General features: G+C 44.7%; 1 protein-coding gene across 4 annotated transcripts in view; it reads right to left on the reverse strand.

Annotated features, from left to right (window-relative positions):
- RGS17 (regulator of G protein signaling 17) overlaps positions 1–22,139 on the reverse strand; it is a 96,930-nt gene that overhangs the window by 36,679 nt on the left and 38,112 nt on the right. For 3 of the 4 annotated variants that reach the window (XM_064169478.1, XM_064169477.1, XM_064169476.1), the window contains exon 2: positions 6,189–6,332. The exons of the other annotated variant lie outside the window; for it this stretch is intronic. In XM_064169478.1, the coding sequence (XP_064025548.1) occupies positions 6,189–6,307 (119 nt within the window). In that variant the 5' untranslated portion in view covers positions 6,308–6,332. The remainder of the gene's footprint in view (positions 1–6,188; positions 6,333–22,139) is intronic. 4 annotated transcript variants of the gene reach the window in all.

Below are 22,139 nucleotides of genomic sequence, written 5' to 3' on the forward strand. Positions count from 1 at the left end.
TCTTCCCAAAGTAGGCATCTAATATCTATATCCAGTCCATGAGAGAGGAGGATCCTGTAGGAGATCTCCAGAGGGATGCATCATCTGTGTTTGCAGTAAATGGACAGGCTCATCCCGTTGGGGACTTAGAAGCGCTTTGTGTTCTCCACTGAGGAGGGCTGCTTCCTTCGCTACTGCTGTCCAGGCACTAGTTCTAGGCTTAAGCTAGTTGGGCAATATCCTGATCATACCTACTGCAATAAAATGGCCAACTTAAGAATCCTATTTATCTCCAGCTTTTCCAGTCAAAGAAAAACTTGGTAATCACTGCTGCTTTGTTCTTGTAAACTCAGCAATTTGCTGTCCTAACAGTTATCAATGCCAGCAGATGTAACATGTCTGGCAGAGAAGGAATGAATTTTCTTCATAGCAGGCCATATGGTGCTTTGGACTGGTGACCACAGCAGTGCTGGTAACACACTAGTGTTGCTGAACTCTGCTTGCACGGCATCAAAGATTTCTCTTCTCACACTGTCCTGCCAGTGAGCAGGGTAAAAGTGCATAAAACATTGGGAAGGCACACAACTGAAAGAGCTGACCCCAGCTGACCAGAGGGAGCGTCTGCACCATATGGCATCATGCTTAGCAATAAAAGATGGGGAAGAATGAGGAAAGAAAGAGGTTCAAAGTTGTAGTGCCTGTCTTCCCAAGTAACTGTTACAGGTGATGGACCCTGGCTTGCCTGGAGATGGCTGAACACCTGCCTGCCAATGGGAAGCAGCAGACAGATTATTTACTTTGCTTTATTTGGGAACACATTTGTCTTATCTGTTAAACTGTCCTTACCTCTTTACCTCAACCCATGTCTTTTGTCACTTTCATTCACCCCCCAGAGCAGCAGTGCATGAGTGGCTGTGTGGGACTGAGTTGCCGACCAGGGGTATCCCACAAGAGCGGAGAAGTACTCCAAATATTTCTTTAGTAAGGAATTATAACCAAAAAAGCCAGTTTGTAATAACACGTGCTGAATACATTCTGATCTAACATCTAGTTTCCTGTTAACAAGTGTCTGCCAGGCAGGGCAGTGTATCCACACACAAAGGTGTGAGTGCTTGCCCATGCGGTTATGCAAGCAGAAGACTCAGTGCCTATTGTGATTCTAGCACCAGGTGCAACAGAAGAAAACAAACATCACATGATTCAGCAAAGGTAGTCTGAGAATTCTAATGATTTATCTGCATATATGAGCTATTGAATGAGCTCTTCAGATTGATGAAAGAATCTTAACAGAAGATGCACAACCCCCTACTCCCTCATTCCCCCTCTCCATTTTTCTATGTATGGTGAGGTAATTAGGGCACTAATAGGTTAGTATCCTCAGTCACACAGACTGATGCTAAAAATCCAGAAGTCTTCTAATCTTGATATTGACAGACAAAGAATTTCCTTATTAATGAACCCAGCAACCTTTCCAGACAGGCATACCTTCAGAAGCTCGTGTCACTCAGCTACACAGGCCCCTGGAACTAAGGAAAGTAATGTAATTACGCTAAGCCCAGAGAAGCTGTTAGAGCTGTTACCATTATCTGATTTTCTCTGGTTTAACCTTTTCTATTACAGAAAACTACCCTGCAGAATTACCTACATAGAACCCCTATGAAATGAATGATAGCAAAGTTTGTTATGTTGTTGGTTCTTTTTTCCAGAAATGCCTTTTGGTAGTTTTTTAGTGCACATGACAGAGGCAAGAACAGTAATCTGTACTCTACCTGGACAGGTCAAGTTTAGCCAATTAATTTTGGCACCAGAATTAGTTTTAACTGAGTTTCTGAAACATATTTTGTTTTTCAAAGTTTTGTCCTGTTTTTCCTCTCACAGAGTTTCTGCACTGGAACCACAGAAGACAGAGCTGGAAAAAGCATATTACATCATTTGTTCTACATTTTTATTTTAGAAGATGAAGGTGACCTAATCCTGAAAACTATCTTAAATTTACAGGATTTCTCCATGATCAGTCTTAGCTAATTAAAAAAAACCCCAACAACAGCAAAAGAACCTGCACTAGTTTGAAGCTAGCCAGAATGTTCAGGTAAAAAGGGTTAGATCACAGGTTGTGAAAGAGAAACAATGGTGATGTCTATTTCACTCATAGGCTTGCTGAGATGTATAAGAGCAAGAGTCCAAACATAGATAAGGCAGTTTGAGCACTGCCTGAGCTCTGGGCTGCATTTTCCTCTCACCTCACCTTCCGTCTCTCTGATTAATCCACTTTGCTTCCTAACCCCCCTGGCCAACCCTCCATTCGTCCTTGGGGCACAAGGCAACGTCTGGGATAAGGCAGGGGAGTGGGAGAAGGTGGAAGGGCAGTTGGGAGCCCCTCCTGGGGACTCAGGTTTCTGGGAGGGGAGTTGTGTTTCTATATTACCTTTTCCCTTGTCTATTTCTGTCTATAACTGTATATACTGTAACTATCTGCTTGTATATTGTGCTAGCTGTAAATATAAGCTTCATTCAATTTCCAGAGCTGGCTGAGCCTAGTCTGGGTGATTTCCAAAGAGTGGAGGGGTGAGGAACACCCAAACCATCACAAAACTCAACCCAAAAAACCAACAACAAAATACCCCAACAAAACCCAAAGCAACAGACCTCTGAGAGACAGGGTATTTCCAGCCAAAAGGACTCCTAAGGTGAAGGAAAGGAAATCCTGCATTTTAAGGATATTTACTCTAGTTTATGTTTCGTATTCATAAGCTCCAAATATTATAATAGTATTGCATTCTAAGGAGTGGAGGCACTCCAAGGGTCACAGACCCCACAAAAGCTTCAAAATAAGAGTCCAGCTGTCAAGTCAGACTATTTTTGCTGTAGCATGCTTAAAAGTAATACAAATTGTGTAGAACTTAGGTGTGATGGTTTGGGTGTTCCCTGCCCCCCCCTACTTTAGAAATCACCCAGACTAGACTCAGCCAGCTCTGGAAATTGAATGAAGCTTATATTTACAGCTGGCACCATATACAAGCAGATAGTTACAGTATATACAGTTATAGACAGAAATAGACAAGGGAAAAGGTAATACAGAAACACAACAGCCCTCCCAGAAACCTGAGTCCCCAGGAGGGGCTCCCAACCACCCCTTCGCCTTCCCCCTACCCCTCTCTACCTTACCCCAGTCCCAAGGAAGAATGGAGGTTCGGCCAGGGGGTTAAGAAGCAAAGTGGGTTAGCCCAAAATGGAGAGTGAGGTCAGAGAGATGCAGCTCAGCCAGCAGCCCCAGTGAGAGTGATGGTGAGAGTGTTATCTAATGGTTTTATTTCTTGTTCCCATACTTCTCAGCAAGGCTGTGAGCGAAGTAGACATAACCACTGTTTTCTTTCCACAGCCTCTAATCTAGTTCTTCTCACCAAAACATTCTAGCTAGGCTCAAACTAGCACATTAGGCCATTTATGTTCCAGTATGTAAGGCAAAACTGACCCTGGCTGTATGTGCACAATGATGGATTTTATTTCCATTCAGTGAAAAGATGTTGTAGTCATGGAAGATAACTACAAAAGCATCATCTCAGGAGCTGTTTAAAAGCTAGGAATAAGTAATTAAAAAATAGTAAGATCAAACACAAACCATGATGCACCCATGTCTTGACTACTGCAACAGACACAGTCACACATAGAATCATAGAATCAACCAGGTTGGAAGAGACCTCCAAGATCATCCAGTCCAACCTAGCACCCAGCCCTAGCCAGTCAACCAGACCATGGCACTAAGTGCCTCATCCAGGCTTTGCTTGAACACCTCCAGGGATGGTGCCTCCACCACCTCCCTGGGCAGCCCATTCCAATGCCAATCACTCTCTCTGACAACAACTTCCTCCTAATAACCAGCCTAGACCTACCCCGGCACAACTTGAGACTGTGTCCCCTTGTTCTGTTGCTGGTTGTCTGAGAGAAAAGGCCAACCCCACCTGGCTACAGCCTCCCTTCAGGTAGTTGTAGAGAGCCATGAGGTCACCCCTGAGCCTCCTCTTCTCCAGCCTAAACAACCCCAGCTCCCTCAGCCTCTCCTCACAGGGCTGTGTTCCAGGCCCCTCACCAGCTTTGTTGCCCTTCTCTGGACACCTTCCAGCACCTCAACATCTCTCTTGAATTGAGGTGCTCAGAACTGGACACAGTACTCAAGGTGTGGCCTGACCAGTGCTGAGTACAGGGGAAGAATAACCTCCCTTGTCCTACTGGCCACACTGCTCCTGAGCCAGCCCAGGATGCCATTGGCTCTCTTGGCCACCTGGGCACACTGCTGGCTCATCTTCAGCTACTCTCTATCAGTACCCCCAGGTCCCTTTCTTTCTCGCTGCTCTCCAGCCACTCAGTCCCCAGCCTGTTGCACTGTTTGGGGTTGTTGTGGCCAAAGTGCAGAACCCTGCACTTGGCCTTGTTAAATCTCATCCCACTGGCCTCTGCCCACCCATCCACCCATCTCAGACAGGAGATAGCAGAAGAGGAAAGGTACATAGAAAAACACAAGGCAGGTGAGTAGATGGAAGAGACAAGAATAATTCATAGTCTGGGACACTTGATTTATCACAAAGATTTAAATAGAGAAGACTGTGGAAGTAAAGGCAGCTGAAGGGGGATAAGAGAGAGACCTCCATAAAATCTTGATCATCCTGGGAACAATTATTTGCTATTCTTCAAAATCATAAGAACAAGGAGGAATTAAATGAAATTAACATCTAGTAAGTTGAAACAAATAAAAGGGAGTAACAGTTCACAGAGTGCACAGGTCCACTGTAGAATTTATTGCTACAGGAAACTCTGGATGACAAAAGTTTAGATGAGTTCAGGAAGTTGCTTCACAAAATGGTTTGACAAATTAGTGAAAGAAAATTCCATTAAGGGCTGTAAACCACACAAAAATAACCTCTGGGCCAGGAAGCCCCTGAACTGCAGATTGCCAGCAGTTGTGAGGAGTTTTGCTGTGGGCAGGCTAAGAAGGTGTGTGTCCATTTGTTTTATCCTTTCCTTGTGCTATCTGCTACAGGTCACTTCTTGAAATAAGATACTGAGCTAAATGAACCTCTGGTCTGTAACAGTGCAGCAATCTCACTGTACCCTTGTCACTAGGCACGGAGAACAGTGGCAAAGCATCCCAGATTTTCTTCTCTTTTAATACACCTCTGCAGTGCAAAGTGCCTTCTGTAAAAATACCAGCTCAGCTTGTCCTTACTCCAAATATCCTCTGCCTCCTGGAGGGACTGGAATTAACAGCCAAGGCAGGTCCACCATGGTATTGCCTCCAGAATGTGGCACCCCGGAAAAAAACCTGTCACATTTGACACCTGGCAGGCACATGCTGGTGTGTATTTTTAACTATACTGGGAACAAATAGCCACTGGAGTCAGATGGTTGATTCAGATGAAAACAGCACAGACACGTAAAGGAATGGCCACTCCAGAGCAAGTGCACTGTGTATGTAACGGGCTGCACAGGCTCTGACAGCACTGCATGTCATCACTTAGTATTTCAACGCCGTGGTGTTCATAAAAACAAGAAACAAAGACCAGATACATCTCTGATAATGTAAATCTATTTCTTAAGCTGGCTTTAATTCTTTGATTTTCCAAGTGAACTCTTTGTTTAAGAAGAGACAAGCAGACATGAATTTTGACATTTTGTTTCCACTTAAATTATGCCACACCAGTTAAAAGATAAAGTGGAATTTAGGGCTTGTGGTTTCAGATTTACAGTAAGATATAGCATTCAACAGCTAAGTAGTAAAACAGGTGACCATATATTCAACTCTCTCTTGTCCTTCTGAATACAGAGAACTACAATAGCAAAAACATAAGCAGGAAAAATGTTTTGGATACAAAACATAAAATGTTCAGTATCAAGTCTCTCATTCATACATGGTAGTTTTACAGCTGAAATGTCCTCATTTAATTATGCTTTAAGAAGGGTAAATATAGATTGAGTTTACTACTCTCTCCTCTTCCCCCTCACAGGGTATCCAACCAAATCAGGGAGTTGCTAACCAAATTTAAGTGAAATGTTAAGTTGTGCCTCTTGGCAGCAATCCTCTCCCAGAAGTTTACATGTTCCTAGCATTTGCCATTCTCATCCATCCTCTCCCAGAAGTTTACATGTTCCTAGTACTTGCCATTCTCCTTGTTTACATTTGGTGGCTATGGAATCAAATATACTACAGGACATACCATGAGCAGCTGCAGCAACAGCACCAACAAAAGCAACACGTGTTGTTGGGCCTTTGGTTTCCAGGTGCTTGAGACACAGCTGATGTTCCTTCATTTTGGGACTGCTGCCTCTTTCTCATTTCAGCTACTTCAGTGCCCAGGTGGCTACAAGAACACAGACATAAGAGACGTACAGAATTACTTCAGGCTGTCACAGAGGACATTCACATTTCCACAGCAGTCTCTGATTCTACTGATGTTCACAGCTCACAGTGACAAAAGCACATGGCCATCAACTGTGCCGGACAGGTAATAGCTCCATTGTGTTAAAAGCAGCTTCCAGAAGATCACATTTGAGCGAAACGCTTATGCTACGGCGCTGTTGAATCATATCTATTGTTATCACTTTGGCTGGACCAAAAGGACTCTTTATTACCCTTTTGAACAGCAAGCTCCACAGCTTGTGTAGCACTTGCTAGAGACTGAGTGGTTCCTTGCCATATGACCATCAGAGCTCTTTCCACTGTACTAAAAATACAGCAGAGTGGTTATTCACTTTAAACATCAGCTAGACACTGCTCTTTGTCATTTTTTTGACTTCTCTGGGCAATGCTGGACCAAGGAAATTGGTCTAAGTGATACCACATTACAAGCATTAAAAGCTGTCTGTTAAGAGCCAGGATTACTCTAAGTGCCATAAACGGGATATTTGCTACTTAAGAGTTATTCTCTGTAAATAAAATGAATAGTAAATATGCATTTGCAAAATACTTCTCCAACTCTGGGGCTACTTTCTGGTCACCAAAGATTTTTTCTTTCTTATTGCCAGCCTTTCCTAGGTTTAATTAGGCTGAGATATTTTTCTTTCCAGTGACTTGCAATATGCAGCTGGAAGAAATATTCCACGGATTAGTACTCAAAAGAAGTTAAAACATTTGTTGCCAAGTTATGCTACTTAGAAGGGTTTAGCTGTCAGGATCCTTCAAATGCTCCACAAGTTTTTCGTAGGACTTCAGTCTCCCAGAGCAATGACTCTTACACACACATAGATAGGAATTAGAATAAACTTAGTGCTTTTGTCCTTGAAAATGCACAAAACAGATTACAGTGGGGAGGAGGCTAATTTAAAACAGAAGCAGGCATGTGCTGTGCTCCACACCCCCAGGGCATGCTGCTGCTGCTGCAGACAGAAGGGAGTGGGAAAGGCAAGCCAGGGCCGATTTGCCACCTTGGTGTATCATGCACAGAGAACCAAGAGATGTGCTGCTCCATCTACGTGTGATTCACCCAGTACCTGTCACAGTTTGCATTTGCATGGAAAGTTTTTCTTCTGTAATAGTGGCCTTATAGGACAGTTTACACACATTAACACGTAGCAAGGATGGTAAGCTTCAGAACACAGTCTCGAGTTGTGCTGGAGGAAGTCTAGGCTGGATGTTAGGAGGAAGTTGGTGGCAGAAAGATTGGCATTGGAATGGGCTGCCCAGGGAGGTGGTGGAGTCACCGTGCCTGGAGGTGTTCAAGCAAAGCCTGGCTGAGGCACTTAGTGCCATGGTCTAGTTGGCTGGCTAGGGCTGGGTGCTAGGTTGGACTGGATGATCTTGGAGGTCTCTTCCAACCTGGCTGATTCTATGATTCTATAACTCATGCTGCAAAACACTAGGTTGGAGGTGCTTTCAGCTGCTCCCATTGCTAAGATTGCCATGAACACAGTGATTCAGGAGGATCAAGTGATTTCTGAAGTGTTCAGTCAAATTAAACACTGAAGGGCCACTTAGCAACCTCTGGTGAGTGCAGCTGCTTATGCTATTGATACTACTTCTTAGGGTCTACAGTTGGTGGACTTTTGCACATGCTAAAAAGAAGGGCAGTGTTTTTCAATCACATGTAAACTTGCTGTTAACAAGGGATACTTTGATGTCATAGTATCATAGTAGTAGTATCATAGTATCATCAGGGTTGGAAGAGACCTCACAGATCATCAAGTCCAACCCTTTACCACAGAGCTCAAGGCCAGACCATGGCACCAAGTGCCACGTCCAATCCTGCCTTGAACAGCTCCAGGGACGGCGACTCCACCACCTCCCCGGGCAGCCCATTCCAGTGCCCAATGACTCTCTCAGGGAAGAACTTTCTCCTCACCTCCAGCCTAAACCTCCCCTGGCACAGCCTGAGGCTGTGTCCTCTCGTTCTGGTGCTGGCCACCTGAGAGAAGAGAGCAACCTCCCCCTGGCCACAACCACCCCTCAGGTAGTTGTAGACAGCAATAAGGTCACCCCTGAGCCTCCTCTTCTCCAGGCTAAACAATCCCAGCTCCCTCAGCCTCTCCTCGTAGGGCTGTGCTCAAGGCCTCTCCCCAGCCTCGTCGCCCTTCTCTGGACATGCTCAAGCATCTCAATGTCCCTCCTAAACTGGGGGGCCCAGAACTGAACACAGTACTCAAGGTGTGGTCTAACCAGTGCAGAGTACAGGGGCAGAATGACCTCCCTGCTCCTGCTGACCACACCATTCCTGATGCAGGCCAGGATGCCACTGGCTCTCTTGGCCACCTGGGCACACTGCTGGCTCATGTTCAGGCGGGTAACAAAACTGGCTGTACTTCTGTGGCATCGGAAGGAGGGTAAAAGTGTTGGAGCACAACATGTGTTTCAGACAGTAAGTCAAACTACAGAGTCACCTTCTCCAAATTACAGTGCTGAACTTCTGCTGGCTGTGCATGATGCAGCTGCATTATTTCCAAGATAGCTGTGTCATGCTGTGAGTAGTACTTGCTTCAGCAAGTGCAATGGCTGTGGTTAAAGCAATAAAAGCCAGATGTTTTCACAGGGAACACAAGACAGAGACTCTGGAATATATGTATAACATCACATGTGTTAGTTTCTGAAACTAGTGAAATTATTCATATTTAGGTATTTGCAGGGCTGTAAGATGGAATGAAAACACTTGTGGGCCTAAAGTCATACATTCCTTACACAAATTTAGCTATATATACAAAATGAATCTAGAATCTATTCCACTTGAAATAGAAGATAAAGGTTATCCTTTCAGGCATGATGACAGTAGCTAGTAGTTCCACAATAACCTGAACAGGATACAAGCTGCTACTGCCACTGCAACAAACAGCTCTGCCTCTCCTCCTGCACAGCTCAGCTCACAGTCACTCATTCTCTCAGCTCAGCTGCCTCCTCCCCTGTGCTAGCAGCAGCACTTGTGCAGCTACTTGGTAAAATGGATAAAAAAGTAATTAGCTTAAAATTAATCCAGAACACAAAGGAAAAACAAACAAAGTATACCCAAACTCACAAAAAACCTTCAAGTCCCAGTCGTGTTCACCCTGGGAAAATGTGAGCACTTGGGCCAGAGCAAGGGAGAAAACTGAACATCAGGCAGGTGATGAGTATGGAAGCCACTTGATTCCAGCCCGCCTCATGCTGGTGGGAAGCAATAGTGAAATACATGGGAGCTGTGCAGCTGCAGAGAGGTAAAATCTGCAGCTCCCAACACACAGCACATAGCATGTCTAGGAGGGCAGAGTCAGAACTGTGGCTTCACAGAAATGGTTCACATCCTCCAACTTGCTCAGCAACCTCTATCACTGAAAATTCTCCATCATTTACACAGAATCAACCAGATTGGAAGAGACCTCCACGCTTGAGCGTGTCCAGAGAAGGGCGACGAGGCTGGGGAGAGGCCTTGAGCACAGCCCTACGAGGAGAGGCTGAGGGAGCTGGGATTGGTTAGCCTGGAGAAGAGGAGGCTCAGGGGTGACCTTATTGCTGTCTACAACTACCTGAGGGGTGGTTGTGGCCAGGGGGAGGTTGCTCTCTTCTCTCAGGTGGCCAGCACCAGAACAAGAGGACACAGCCTCAGGCTGTGCCAGGGGAGATTTAGGCTGGAGGTGAGGAGAAAGTTCTTCCCTGAGAGAGTCATTGGACACTGGAATGGGCTGCCCGGGGAGGTGGTGGAGTCGCCATCCCTGGAGCTGTTGAAGGCAGGATTGGACGTGGCACTTGGTGCCATGGTCTAGCCTTGAGCTCTGTGGAACAGGTTGGACTTGATGATCTGTGAGGTCTCTTCAACCTTGGTGGTACTGTGATACTGTGATACTGTGATCATCCAGTCCAACCTAGCACCCAGCCCTGGCCAATCAACTAGACCACGGCACTAAGTGCCTCATCCAATCCTTTCCTGAACACCTCCAGCAATGACAATTCCACCACCTCCCTGGGCAGCCCATTCCAAATGCCAATCACTCTCTCTGCCAACAACTTCCTCCTAACATCCAGCCTAGACCTCCCCTGGCACAGCTTGAGGCTGTGTCCCCTTGTTCTGTTGCTGGTTGCTTGGCAGAAGAGACCAACCCCACCTGGCTGCAACCTCCCTTCAGGTAGTTCCTAGAATCATAGAATCACTCAGGGTTGGAAAGGACCACAGGGATCATCTAGTTCTGACCCCCCTGCCATGGGCAGGGACGGAGACTGCCATACCCAGCTGTTTTGGAGGTCTGTAGTCTGGCAGTACATGGCAGCAGCAGGAGCTGTAAGGAAGCATGAGCCTTCACTGCAGAGCGTGCCACGAGGCACAGGTGTGTGCAGAGCTGCTCTGAGCCTCTGGAACGGGACTGCTTGTTCTGCTTTGCTATACCTTTTCCGACCCTGCTCTAAATACGGGCAGGGACATGACTCATCCCCTTCCTGGCCACGTTATTTGGAGAGGGAAGAGGACAGTCCTCCTTATCTATTTAGGCTGTAGTTGAAAGGAGAGGGGGAAAAAAAGCAGCTAGCCAACCTGCTCAAAATCCTGTGCACTTCCAGTCACCAGTAGTTTGCATTCTCTCTCTAATACAGTATTTTTGGCTACTTGAGGATAAACATCAATTATAAAGCTAGGAAAAGTGCTGCATGGGCATATATTCTGGAATAGCTGGATAACATGGACACTGTGCAATGGGACTATCATTAGCTTCCCACTATAATAGGCAAAGCTCTTACTGGCACAGTGGGGCAATGTTGTATTTAGTCTATTTCAGGTTCTGTCCTTCCCTCAGAAAGGGGGAACACCAGGATAGCATTCACTCATAACCTTGCTGTATCTGACAATGCAAACTGTCTTAACGGGTACTGGTTGACAGCTGCACCCAGGTGGCCACGAAGGGCAGTGGCATCCTGGCCTGTATCAGGACTAATGTGGCCAGCAGGACTAGGGAAGTCATTCTGCCCCTATACTTACCGCTGGTTAGGCCACACCTTGAGCACTGCATCCAGTTTTGGGCTCCTCAGTGTAAGAAAGATGTTGAGAAGCTCAAACACATCCAGAAAAAACCAGCAAGGCTGGTGAGGGGTCTGGAGCACAGCCCTGTGCAGCTGAGGGAGCTGGGGGTGTGCAGCCTGGAGAAGAGATGCTCAGGGGAGACCTCATTGCTGTCTACAACTACCTGAAAGGAGGTTGTAGCCAGGTGGGTGTTGGTCTCTTCTCCCAGGCACCCAGTGACAGAATAGGAGGACACAGTCTCAGGCCGTGCCAGGGGAGGTTTAGGCTGGATGTTAGGAAAGAATTTGTCACAGAAAGAGTGATTGCCCATTGGAATGGGCTGCCCAGGGAGGTGGAGTCACTGTCCCTGGAAGTGTTTTAAAAAAGACTGGATGTGGCACTTGGTGCCATGGTTTAGTTGATTAGACAGTGTTGGGTAACAGGTTGGACTTGATCTCAAAGGTCTTTTCCAGCCTGGTTAATTCTGTGACTCTGTTACTTAGCTTAGTGTGACTGGTAAGCTGATCCATAAAAGTGCAAGGCTGCAAAGCCCAGTGATGGGACAGTGCTCTCAGTTAATACATGAACAGTGTTCCTTCATCTGGCTTAACCAGCAGTTGAAGTCACTTATCAACTTCTTTCTTCTGCTTGTGTTACATTCTCTTGGAGAACTTCTAAGATAACCTCTATAAGAAATAACAAAAATCCACCCTGTGATGCAAAGAGATAATGTGTTTACTGAGGGTGAAGTAGGATGGGTGGAAACTTTAGTCCCATGCTTATTTTAGTTGGAGTTCATGTTTCGTGGTCTATTTGCAAACACCAGATGTCATCTACGCAAACACATAATTGATTCCATTAGATTATTTAGGATGCAGAAGCAGGAATATCTTAAATCTTGGCTATATTTAGAGACTGAACTGTAGACAGAGGGTTTATATTTGGTGCCTTGTTCTAAGGCATGAAGAAGAAATTTAGAATCTCTAATTCAGCAAGTGAGTCTGATCAGATAAATTATCTCCCTGTAATGAAGGCTGAAAGCATGTAACTGTAAAGGAGGAGAATACTGTGCACTGCTATCGAGCAGCTACAACAACCTCATGCAGAGATACAGGCTGGGGTCGGAGTGGCTGGAGAGCAGCCAGACAGAGAGGGATCTGGGGGTGCTGATTGATACCCGCCTGAACATGAGCCAGCAGTGTGCCCAGGTGGCCAAGAGAGCCAGTGGCATCCTGGCCTGCATCAGGAATGGTGTGGCCAGCAGGAGCAGGGAGGTCATTGTGCCTCTATACTCTGCGCTGGTTAGACCACCCCTTGAGTACTGTGTTCAGTTCTGGGCCCCACAGTTTAGGAGGGACATTGAGATGCTTGAGCGTGTCCAGAGAAGGGCGACAAGGCTGGGGAGAGGCCTTGAGCACAGCCCTACGAGGAGAGGCTGAGGGAGCTGGGATTGGTTAGCCTGGAGAAGAGGAGGCTCAGGGGATACCTTATTGCTGTCTACAACTACCTGAGGGGAGGTTGTGGCCAGGAGGAGGTTGCTCTCTTCTCTCAGGTGGCCAGCACCAGAACGAGAGGACACAGCCTCAGGCTGCGCCAGGGGAGATTTAGGCTGGAGGTGAGGAGAAAGTTCTTCCCTGAGAGAGTCATTGGACACTGGAATGGGCTGCCCGGGGAGGTGGTGGAGTCGCCGTCCCTGGAGCTGTTCAAGGCAAGGTTGGACGTGGCACTTGGTGCCATGGTCTGGCCTTGAGCTCTGTGGTAAAGGGTTGGACTTGATCTGTGAGGTCTCTTCCAACCCTGATGATACTATGATACTGTGATCTAGGATAGTGGCACAAATCGTGCATACTGTCTCCAAGATCTCAATTTGCCTGCTAGCATTTTCAACATTTCCATTCTTTCTGCAGTGTTCTAGCCTGGCAAAAATAACCAGGTAGTGAAGACAGATCTTTGTGCAATGAAAGGATTTTTCTCCACGGTACTCTCTGTGATCTTTCAGACCATCACAACACAAGTATAAGTTTCTTCTACCGGTTTTGCATCTAATTTTTGCCTCCATTTGGTGATCTGGTTTACTAATGGTCTTTGGGTTTCAAATTGTGCTAATAGGAAAGACAAATGATATTCTAGTTTGCCTGACTGACTCATTCACTTAAAGGTGGGTAGGTCCTATGGCCCTCTGAGTAATCCCATAATCGTGAAGGATTTAATTTCACAGAATATCTACTGTCCTTACTGTGCAGCTGAAGAAAGGAACCAGAGGTACAGCAACTGTTATATAATTTCCAAGACAAATAGTTCATAGAAACTGTAGAGTAAGAAATCTGTGCAGCTCTCTCTCTACCTTGCAGTGCTAGAGGAATATGCAAACTGTAAAACCCGTAGAAATCTGGAGTAAGGCTTCCTGCCAGTTTTGGAACCAGTGGCAGAAGAATCCATTTCTGTGTTTAGACAGTGTAATTACCACTTTTTCCACTGGGTCCTCAGGAGTAATTATTACAGAAATCCCCCTGGCACGAAGCAGTACCTTGGGAAGAGAGTTCGAAAAGGAATAACTTACGGAAGAACCATTTGGTTTATTACATTTATATCTGGGAAGCCCTACTGAATACTGACTAGAGTAACCTTAAATTCTACACAGTGCCTCTGGTAGATGAAAAGAAGGTAATTTCTGAGGTTGCACTTCCTCGGCTCTCCACCTCCCACAGGACTTGTACTAAGGTTTTAGAGCTTTTGCAGAGATTCCCAAGGTGTTGTACATGGCACACAACACAGACTACATCATTTCAGTGTCTCTATTGATGGTTACCCTCTGATGAAGCAAGAACAAGCTTTTTCTTTCATTTCCCCCCTCCCCCTGGCACCAAAAGCCTGCTGCTACAGCTCAGCAAATTATCTTAACTTTGGGCACTGTCTCATCCAACCCCTTTGCTCGTTTTGGAGGTTCCTCTTCCACATGACCATCTTGTAAGCATTTCGGTCTCACTCTCAGGATTGAGAAGACATTCCCCAAAGAAGGTCATGTACCAGGAAGTCATAGAAACATCTTGAAACTCGATTAGGGATTGAGAATTTTTTTACTGTATCTTCTGGACTGATTCCCTAATGGCTGTTTTGAGAGACAGGTGAGAGTGTGGATAAACACATACCATCATTTTATAGAGAAGAGAAGTGGAATTTTGTCTATTTGTTGCAGGTAGGACACATAATAGCTTATCTTCCAGGATGGAATTGGAACAGAATCATCTACAGCAATCTGTCTTTTTTCCAACTTCTGCAGTAGGCAAGAAAGATCACCTTGCACCAGAAAGGAGCAGCCAATGGCCTAAGGGTATGGAAGGTGATTTGCTCTGCAGGCAAGAAATGTAGCCTTTAGAATATATTTGGTTTTGGAGGTGATCTATCACATCATCTCTTCTGCATTGCTCTACTTCCTTAAACTTTGTCTAGAAAGGACCAAAACCTCAACTGTATAAAGGACCAAAACCTCAGCTGTGTAGCTTACATAAATTCAGACCTTTTATTAGCTTATACAAGCCCCAGATGCGATTCCATCGATAATCTCTTAGTCATCTTTTCACTGTCTCAAGTGGCATTCAGCTGGCAGATGGATTCCTAACAAGAGTTGTTTTTTTAAATTTAGGGATATTGAAAGCATCCAAGCACTAAACATTAAGGTAAATATTATCTGTTTAAGACTGCATTCGAGCTTCATTGTTAGAAATGGACCCCTCAATTCAAGAAAGATGTTGAGGTGCTGGAACATGTCCAGAGAAGGGCAACGAAGCTGGTGAGGGGCCTGGAGCACAAATCCTATGAGGAGAGGTTGAGGGAGCTGGGCCTGTTTAGCCTGGAGAAGAGGAGGCTCAGGGGTGATCTTATTACTGTCTACAACTACCTGAAGGGGCATTGTAGCCAGGTGGGGGGTGGCCTCTTCTCCCAGGCAAGCAGCAACAGAACAAGGGGACACAGTCTCAAGTTGTGCCAGGGTAGGTATAGGCTGGATATTAGGAAGAAGTTCTTCCCAGAGAGAGTGATTGGCATTGGAATGGGCTGCCCAGGGAGGTGGTGGAGGCACCGTCCCTGGAGGTGTTCAAGAAAAGCCTGGATGAGGCACTTAGTGCCATGGTCTGGTTGATTGGCTAGGGCTGGGTGCTAGGTTGGACTGGATGATCTTGGAGGTCTCTTCCAACCTGGTTGATTCTATGATTCCATGACAGATGAATCTGAAGAGAAATAAATGCACACTGAGGAATGCTGTGTGCATTGTGGATTTCCCACGTGTTTGGGAAACTTCAATGCTTATAAACTAACAGAGATACATTAGCACTTCCTTAGGAGGTGTTTGGACATAACTGGAGTGGTTTTTATAGGTTTTGATTAGTTGCTTGTATTTTAGTTTTGTAAACCAGCCCATCAGAAAGTGACAGTTATATCCCTAAAACTCTGATTCTTTTTCTGAGCAGTTAGGTGCCTTGTTGAATTTTGAATAAGACATATTTTCACTCTGAAGACTAAGCAAAACCCATCAGAGAACATTTCTAATGATCTGTGATATGCTATCTGTTTTAAAGCCAGACTAACTAGTGTGCCAGAACAGTGGAACTCAGCTTGGACGCATCCACCAGTTAAATAATCCCACAGATATATGTGTTGCTGTTGTAATGCCAAAATAGCCCTAATACAACACTGATCTTTTATTTGTGCTCTATTCAGTCATCTAGAGGAGCATTCTAAGGGTACCACAAACTAAATGAAGACAGACCAAGAGATTTTAATCAGATGTCTCCGAGATATAAAGACTTCCATAACCTCCTCACAATGCTGATGAGTAGTGAAATCAAAACAGTAAAGCCCTGGGCACCCTGTTAAGGGCTGCTGACAGTATTCATAGAGCAATGGCATCCAATATTACTCTGTCCAAAACAAATATTGACAAGGCTTCCTTCTCTCTTGCCACTGAGTCCTGAAAAACTATTCAGCAAATAAATTTGTGTAAAGTAACAGGGAAGAATAAATCTACCAGTAGAAGCATAATTGAGTTACCTCAGGCTCCATTTACTTCTTTTGGTGTATCTGTAGTCTGTTACAGAACAATTAGAAGCTATTTGCAATAATGAAACCTTAATTACACTTTAATTGGTTTAAACATAACCTATATGGAAATGTCAATTAATTGCAGAAGAAAGTTTGAAATATTTGCATTTTTAAGCATTTGTGTTTTGGAAGGAAAGATCAAAGGAAAAGGCAACTTCAGAGAACTGTTCTGGTTAACAGCAGTTGGAGAGATTCTTGCTGAGGACACAGAAATCATAAACATGAGCAACCCGTGCTGGGAGCGACCTTGAATCCATCCTGGGAGTTAGATAGCAGGCACAGGGTAGCACCCCCCACATGCAGCTGCAGGGGGTGGAGTGCAGCTGCAGGTGGGCAGAGTTTAGCCAGCCCCAGAGGCTGACCCTCAGATTGTTATGGCATACTGACCTATCCATGCCTTACATGTAACCCTGTACCCTCTGTTTGTAACCAATCTCGGTGGAGCAGCCTCTTGCTAGAATGCATATAAGCCTCTGCATCACGGAAATAAAGCGGACCATGAGCATCTAACCAAAGAGTCATTGTACCCAGGGGCTCCACCGGCAAGTAGTCATGTCAGAATGTACATCATAAATCCAAATTTTAGCAGATGTGCTTTTCTGGGTTCTTCAAAAGCTGCATTTTGCACCACGTCTAAGTTTTAAAACCAGTAAGAAACTGAATGGAAACAGAAGTCGACATTCACATTGTACACACAGCCCATATGAATGTGTCACACAGGCCAAAGCACAGATTCTGTGCTCAAGGTACTGAGTTCAGCCAATCATGGACATGCATATAGCACAGCTTTTACTCTGAAAAGCCTGGCTGCCTACACCAAACTACACAAACCACTGCGTACAACTCTGATGGTCCTATATTGATTTCCAATGCGGCAGAACCATGCAGGGATTTATGTCTCCTAAGTAGCTTGAAGTGCCCAGCGCACCCTACAGCCCTCATTCTGCCATTCTTCTGTAAATGGTAGAGCACCTTTTGGGTAGTAACTTTTGAAATTCCAGGTTTTGAATACTCCTTTCACCTACTGATTTTTCCTTTGGGGGATCTGTCTACAGTCACTGTCTACAGCACAACATCTTGTTTATCGGCGACGCTAAGTCAGTACAGAGTTTCAAGACGTACACCTCTTCCACACAGACATCTTTCTTCTGTCAGATCTTCCGTTCTGGGTATGTCTGACTCTTTCCTAAGTCTTTCAGAGCAAGCCTTGAGTAGGTCATAAAGAGGACATTCAGTTCATTGATGGAATAGGAAGAAATTGTGTGGACACTTAGAATCGTAGAATAATTGAATGGTTTAGGTTGGAAGTGACCTCAAAGATTATCCAGTTCCAACTCACCTCCCGCTAGAACAGGTTGCTCAAAGCCTCACCCAATCTAGCCTTGAACACCTCCAGGGAGGGAGAAGGAAGTGTTCAGGAACTTAGAAGTAAGTATGCAGATATTTAGTGTTTTATTAGGATAGAAAACTGCTACAAGAATATTCATTTCCATTGAAACTCTGCAATTTGGCCAAGCTTTACCAAATCCTTTCCTCGTGTACAGTAACACTTATTTTATGACTTTGCCAGATAGCTTTTCTGGTAATAAAGGATTTCTGAGATTTCTTATTATTATTTTATGGTGAGGAAGCCCTGCCTAACTCTCTGCATCATTGTGCTAGTTTGAAGCAGGCTAGAATGTTTTGGTGAGAAGGACTAGATTACAGGCTGTGAAAGACAAAATAAGGGTGATGTCTGCTTCACTCATAGGCTTGCTGAGAGATACGAGAAAAAGAATCCAAACATAGATAAGGCACTTCTCCTGCTGGGGAGCTCCGAGCTGCATCTCTCTCTAACCTCACCACCTGTTTCTCTGACTAACACACTTTGCTTCCTAACCCCCTGGCCGAACCTCCATTCTTCCTTGGGACTGGGGTAAGGTAGAGAGGGGTAGGGGGAAGGTGAAGGGGCAGTTGGGAGCCCCTCCTGGGGACTCAGGTTTCTGGGAGGGCTGTTGTGTTTCTGTATTACCTTTTCCCCTGTCTATTTCTGTCTATAACTGTATATCCTGTAACTATCTGCTTGTATATTGTGCTAGCTGTAAATATAAGCTTCATTCAATTTCCAGAGCTGGCTGAGTCTAGTCTGGGTGATTTCCAAAGTGTGCGTGGGAGGGTAACACCCAAACCATCCCAATCATCAAACAGATATGCATTTGTACTTCTGAAGCAGACACTGCTGCTCAGCAACAAAACGTTGAGCTTGGCAGCAATGCATTATTGAAAACTCTGAGGTGCCTGCATGTGGTTTATGAGGAGCTACACTAAAGTCACTATTAAGAGCACTCTACAGTCTTCAGGAGAATTTAATAAAAAGCAAAATCTGAAACCCATCAGGAAACCTTTTATCTTTTTTTAAGCATATAGCTTTTATTTTTATGTCCTTGCAAAACATCACAGAATCTCATTTAAGACTACCATCTACCTACCCATTTGGCTGGCATGGCTGCAGCTGACTTACACATACAAAACTAAGAACCTGAAAACACTTTCATCATGGGGGCTGGGGGGAAATACAGATCTTGGCATATTGCTGGAAAGAAGTGTTTGTTAAAGCCTGTGACATTCCCCATAAAGAGGACACTAAGAAGACTCTTGAGAGCACAGAAAGCTTTACTGCATGCATTAGTGCTATAATTTCTGCAGACCTTTCCCTGTGCTCAAAGCCATTTCTTTGTGTAAAAAGCCAGATGTCATCTGGGGCTTATGTGAACTGCACAGATCCTGTACAAATTGCTGCAGGAATTTAAGTATCATAGAGCCAGCACAGGAATTTACAGCTAATGTAAGGTAAAAAGATTTGCTGGTGCTATTCAAGTATTAAATAAGCTGTAATTGGGAACTACATTTTCTGCACAGAAGACCATTCTGGCAAGTATTCACCTGCAGGAATGGCAGCATTTAGCCTAGTGAAGGCACACAACTTCCATTTGAGGTGCATGTGCTACTACAGACTGGGAAAAGAAGGAAGGCATCAGGAAAATTGTTTTAGTGTGAGAACAGCTTCTCTGAAAGCACTTTAGACATGGTTCTAGTCTTTGAAGTGACAGAATCTATATTCATCACTGTAAAGTGCAGTCTTGCATCCTCTACTGGAGGCATGTGAGTTTTTCAAATTCCTTCTGGAAATAGCACTTGCAGATTTGGACAGAAAAAAGCCTCAAAACTGCTTCCTTAATATCAGCTTCTGGAAATAGGTGGACATTTGGTCACCATGCTGATTTCACTTTAACTGGCTGACTTCTGAGGTATCCCCTCAAAAAAACAACCAACCAACCAACCAACAAACTCAAAGAAACAAATGAAAAAGTATAATAAACAACTTTAATCAACAACTTCAGAAGACTAGCGTGGCACAGAAGGCATTTGGCTGATATGGTAAAACTGGAGAGACAGGAGTGTGAGGTGGCGTGAGGTGGCATGAGGTGGAACAGGCTTAGGGTCTTTCTGGTTGTCTAGGAATAGCCTGAGAAGGTTAATCCAAGCACTACACAAAGATAGGCTTGATCTAAACCTAAAATGTTTCCAATAGGAAAGGCAGGGCCAGGGACTGTCCAGGTACTACACTCGGCTCACATGCTCACATTACAGCATTGATGAACTCCTTTACTTTAGAACTGAAGGATTTTTTTGTTTGCCAAAGTGGTCAGGCTGGTTGCACAGACATCAGTGATGAATCTCCACTTCCTTCCTACAGGCTATGTCACTTCTGTTAAACCCACATCAAGCTCCTGATATTTGTTCTCCTCTAGGTAGCACTAAGGCTCACTGGTGTGAGGAAGGGAGAGGACATGCTCTTCCCCACTGTGCTGGTATTTGGATCAATAGCAGTTAAAGACTTGGCTCTCTCTAGTGCACTGTGCTGTTAGCAAGGTTCTTGCCTCCACTTTGCTGCCTCTCTGCTCATTTAACTTGCTGCTGTCTCCAGACAACACATTTATCACTTCTGACTTCACCCTTAGGTGTTCACTGAGTTTGCTCAGGGTCTGTATGTCAGTGTATGTCACTTTCTACCACTACTCTACAGTGACCTTTCTTCCCCAGTCTCACTCCAAGTCTGTAGCTGTTTTAAACGACCTGCAGTCCATGGAAGCTCAGGGCTTAGATTTCTTGCTTGTGCTGTGGGTGGTCATCTGCTAGCCTGAGTAACAGGTTCAAAACTGTGACACTTCTATTTCTTAGTGGTCCTGTCATGATATAGAATCATAGAATGGTCTGGGTTTGAAAGGACCTCCAAAGGTCATCTAGTCCAACTCCCTCTGCAGTAAGAAGGAGCATCCTCAACTAGGTCAGTGTCCTCAACTATATCTGCATCACATCAATTACTTTCCTGTGCATTTGCCTCTAATAGGCAGGTCCTTACCTCTCAATTTGTGCAGAGTCATAATTGGCACCTGATAAGGTACAAGGGATGATACAGCAGGACACAGGAGGGACTCCTTTCAATCTCTTGCTTACCATCACTGCTAACAAGATCTTTCTATTGTTCCCTGACTCTTGGTAAAGAAAACGTGTGATCACTGGCACCGGGGCTGGTGCTATGCCAGGGGTGCAGTAATACCATTACATGAGGTAAGAGCATAACTCATCAAGTGCTGCAGAAAGAACAAACTTTTAATTATAGTTTTGCTTAAGTATCTTCCAGATTGCAATCTCAGGTTTGGGATGTGTTTTAATATTCATTTAATTAAAATCAAACAGGCTTGGTTTTGACTTCTAGGTTCATCTGCAAATTTCTTACTGTGTCTTTTAGTTTAATTGCTGTGTTCTTATCAGGGCTATACAGATCACTAATTTGTACTTTAGGCAGATATATTAATAATTTCCTGGTTGGCTCTGCTACCATGAACATTTTAGACTGTTGCTTTAGGATGAAATCTACTATCTCCACCCAAACCTTTACCACAAATTGCACTCAAATGTTTCCCAAGTTGTGTAGTGTGGGTTTTTTTCAGGTATTATTCTTGCCATCAATGTCTTGGTGTGCTAGTTAGAAGCAAGCTGGAATGTTTTGGTAAAAGAACTTGATAACAGGCAGTGGAATGAAAACAGTTGTGTCTCCTTCTCTCACAGTCACACTGAGAACTCTGGGAAGAATAAAGACTTTTTCTCCATTTTGTCTTTCACTTCTGCCTTTGCCTTCAGACCTGGTCACATCTCATTAACCTTGCTCCTACTAACCTTGCTCCCTAACCTCTTGGCTGCACCTCTCTTCTTCCTGAGAACTGGGGTAAGGTTGAGAGGGCCAGGGGAGGTGTTGGGGTGGTTTGAGAGCCCCTCCTGGGGACTCAGGTTTCTGGGAGGGGAGTTGTGCTTTTGTATTGTTTATCCTTTGTATATTTCTGTATATAATTGTATATAACTGTATATATTGTAAATAGCTGCTTGTAAATTCTGCTAGCTGTAAATAAATTGCTTCATCTATATTCCCAGGGTCCGTCTGAGTTAGCTGGGTACCTACAAAGTGTGGGGGGGTGAGGTAACCCCCAAACCATCACACTTGGTCTCTCCATTTCTCCTTCTCCCCTCAGCATAACAAAGATTTACCTTAATTTTCTCGTATCTTTTTTTACAGAAGCAGGTATT

This window comes from Pogoniulus pusillus, chromosome 31 (assembly GCF_015220805.1).
Source record: "Pogoniulus pusillus isolate bPogPus1 chromosome 31, bPogPus1.pri, whole genome shotgun sequence".
NCBI classification, from domain to species: Eukaryota; Metazoa; Chordata; class Aves; order Piciformes; family Lybiidae; genus Pogoniulus; species Pogoniulus pusillus.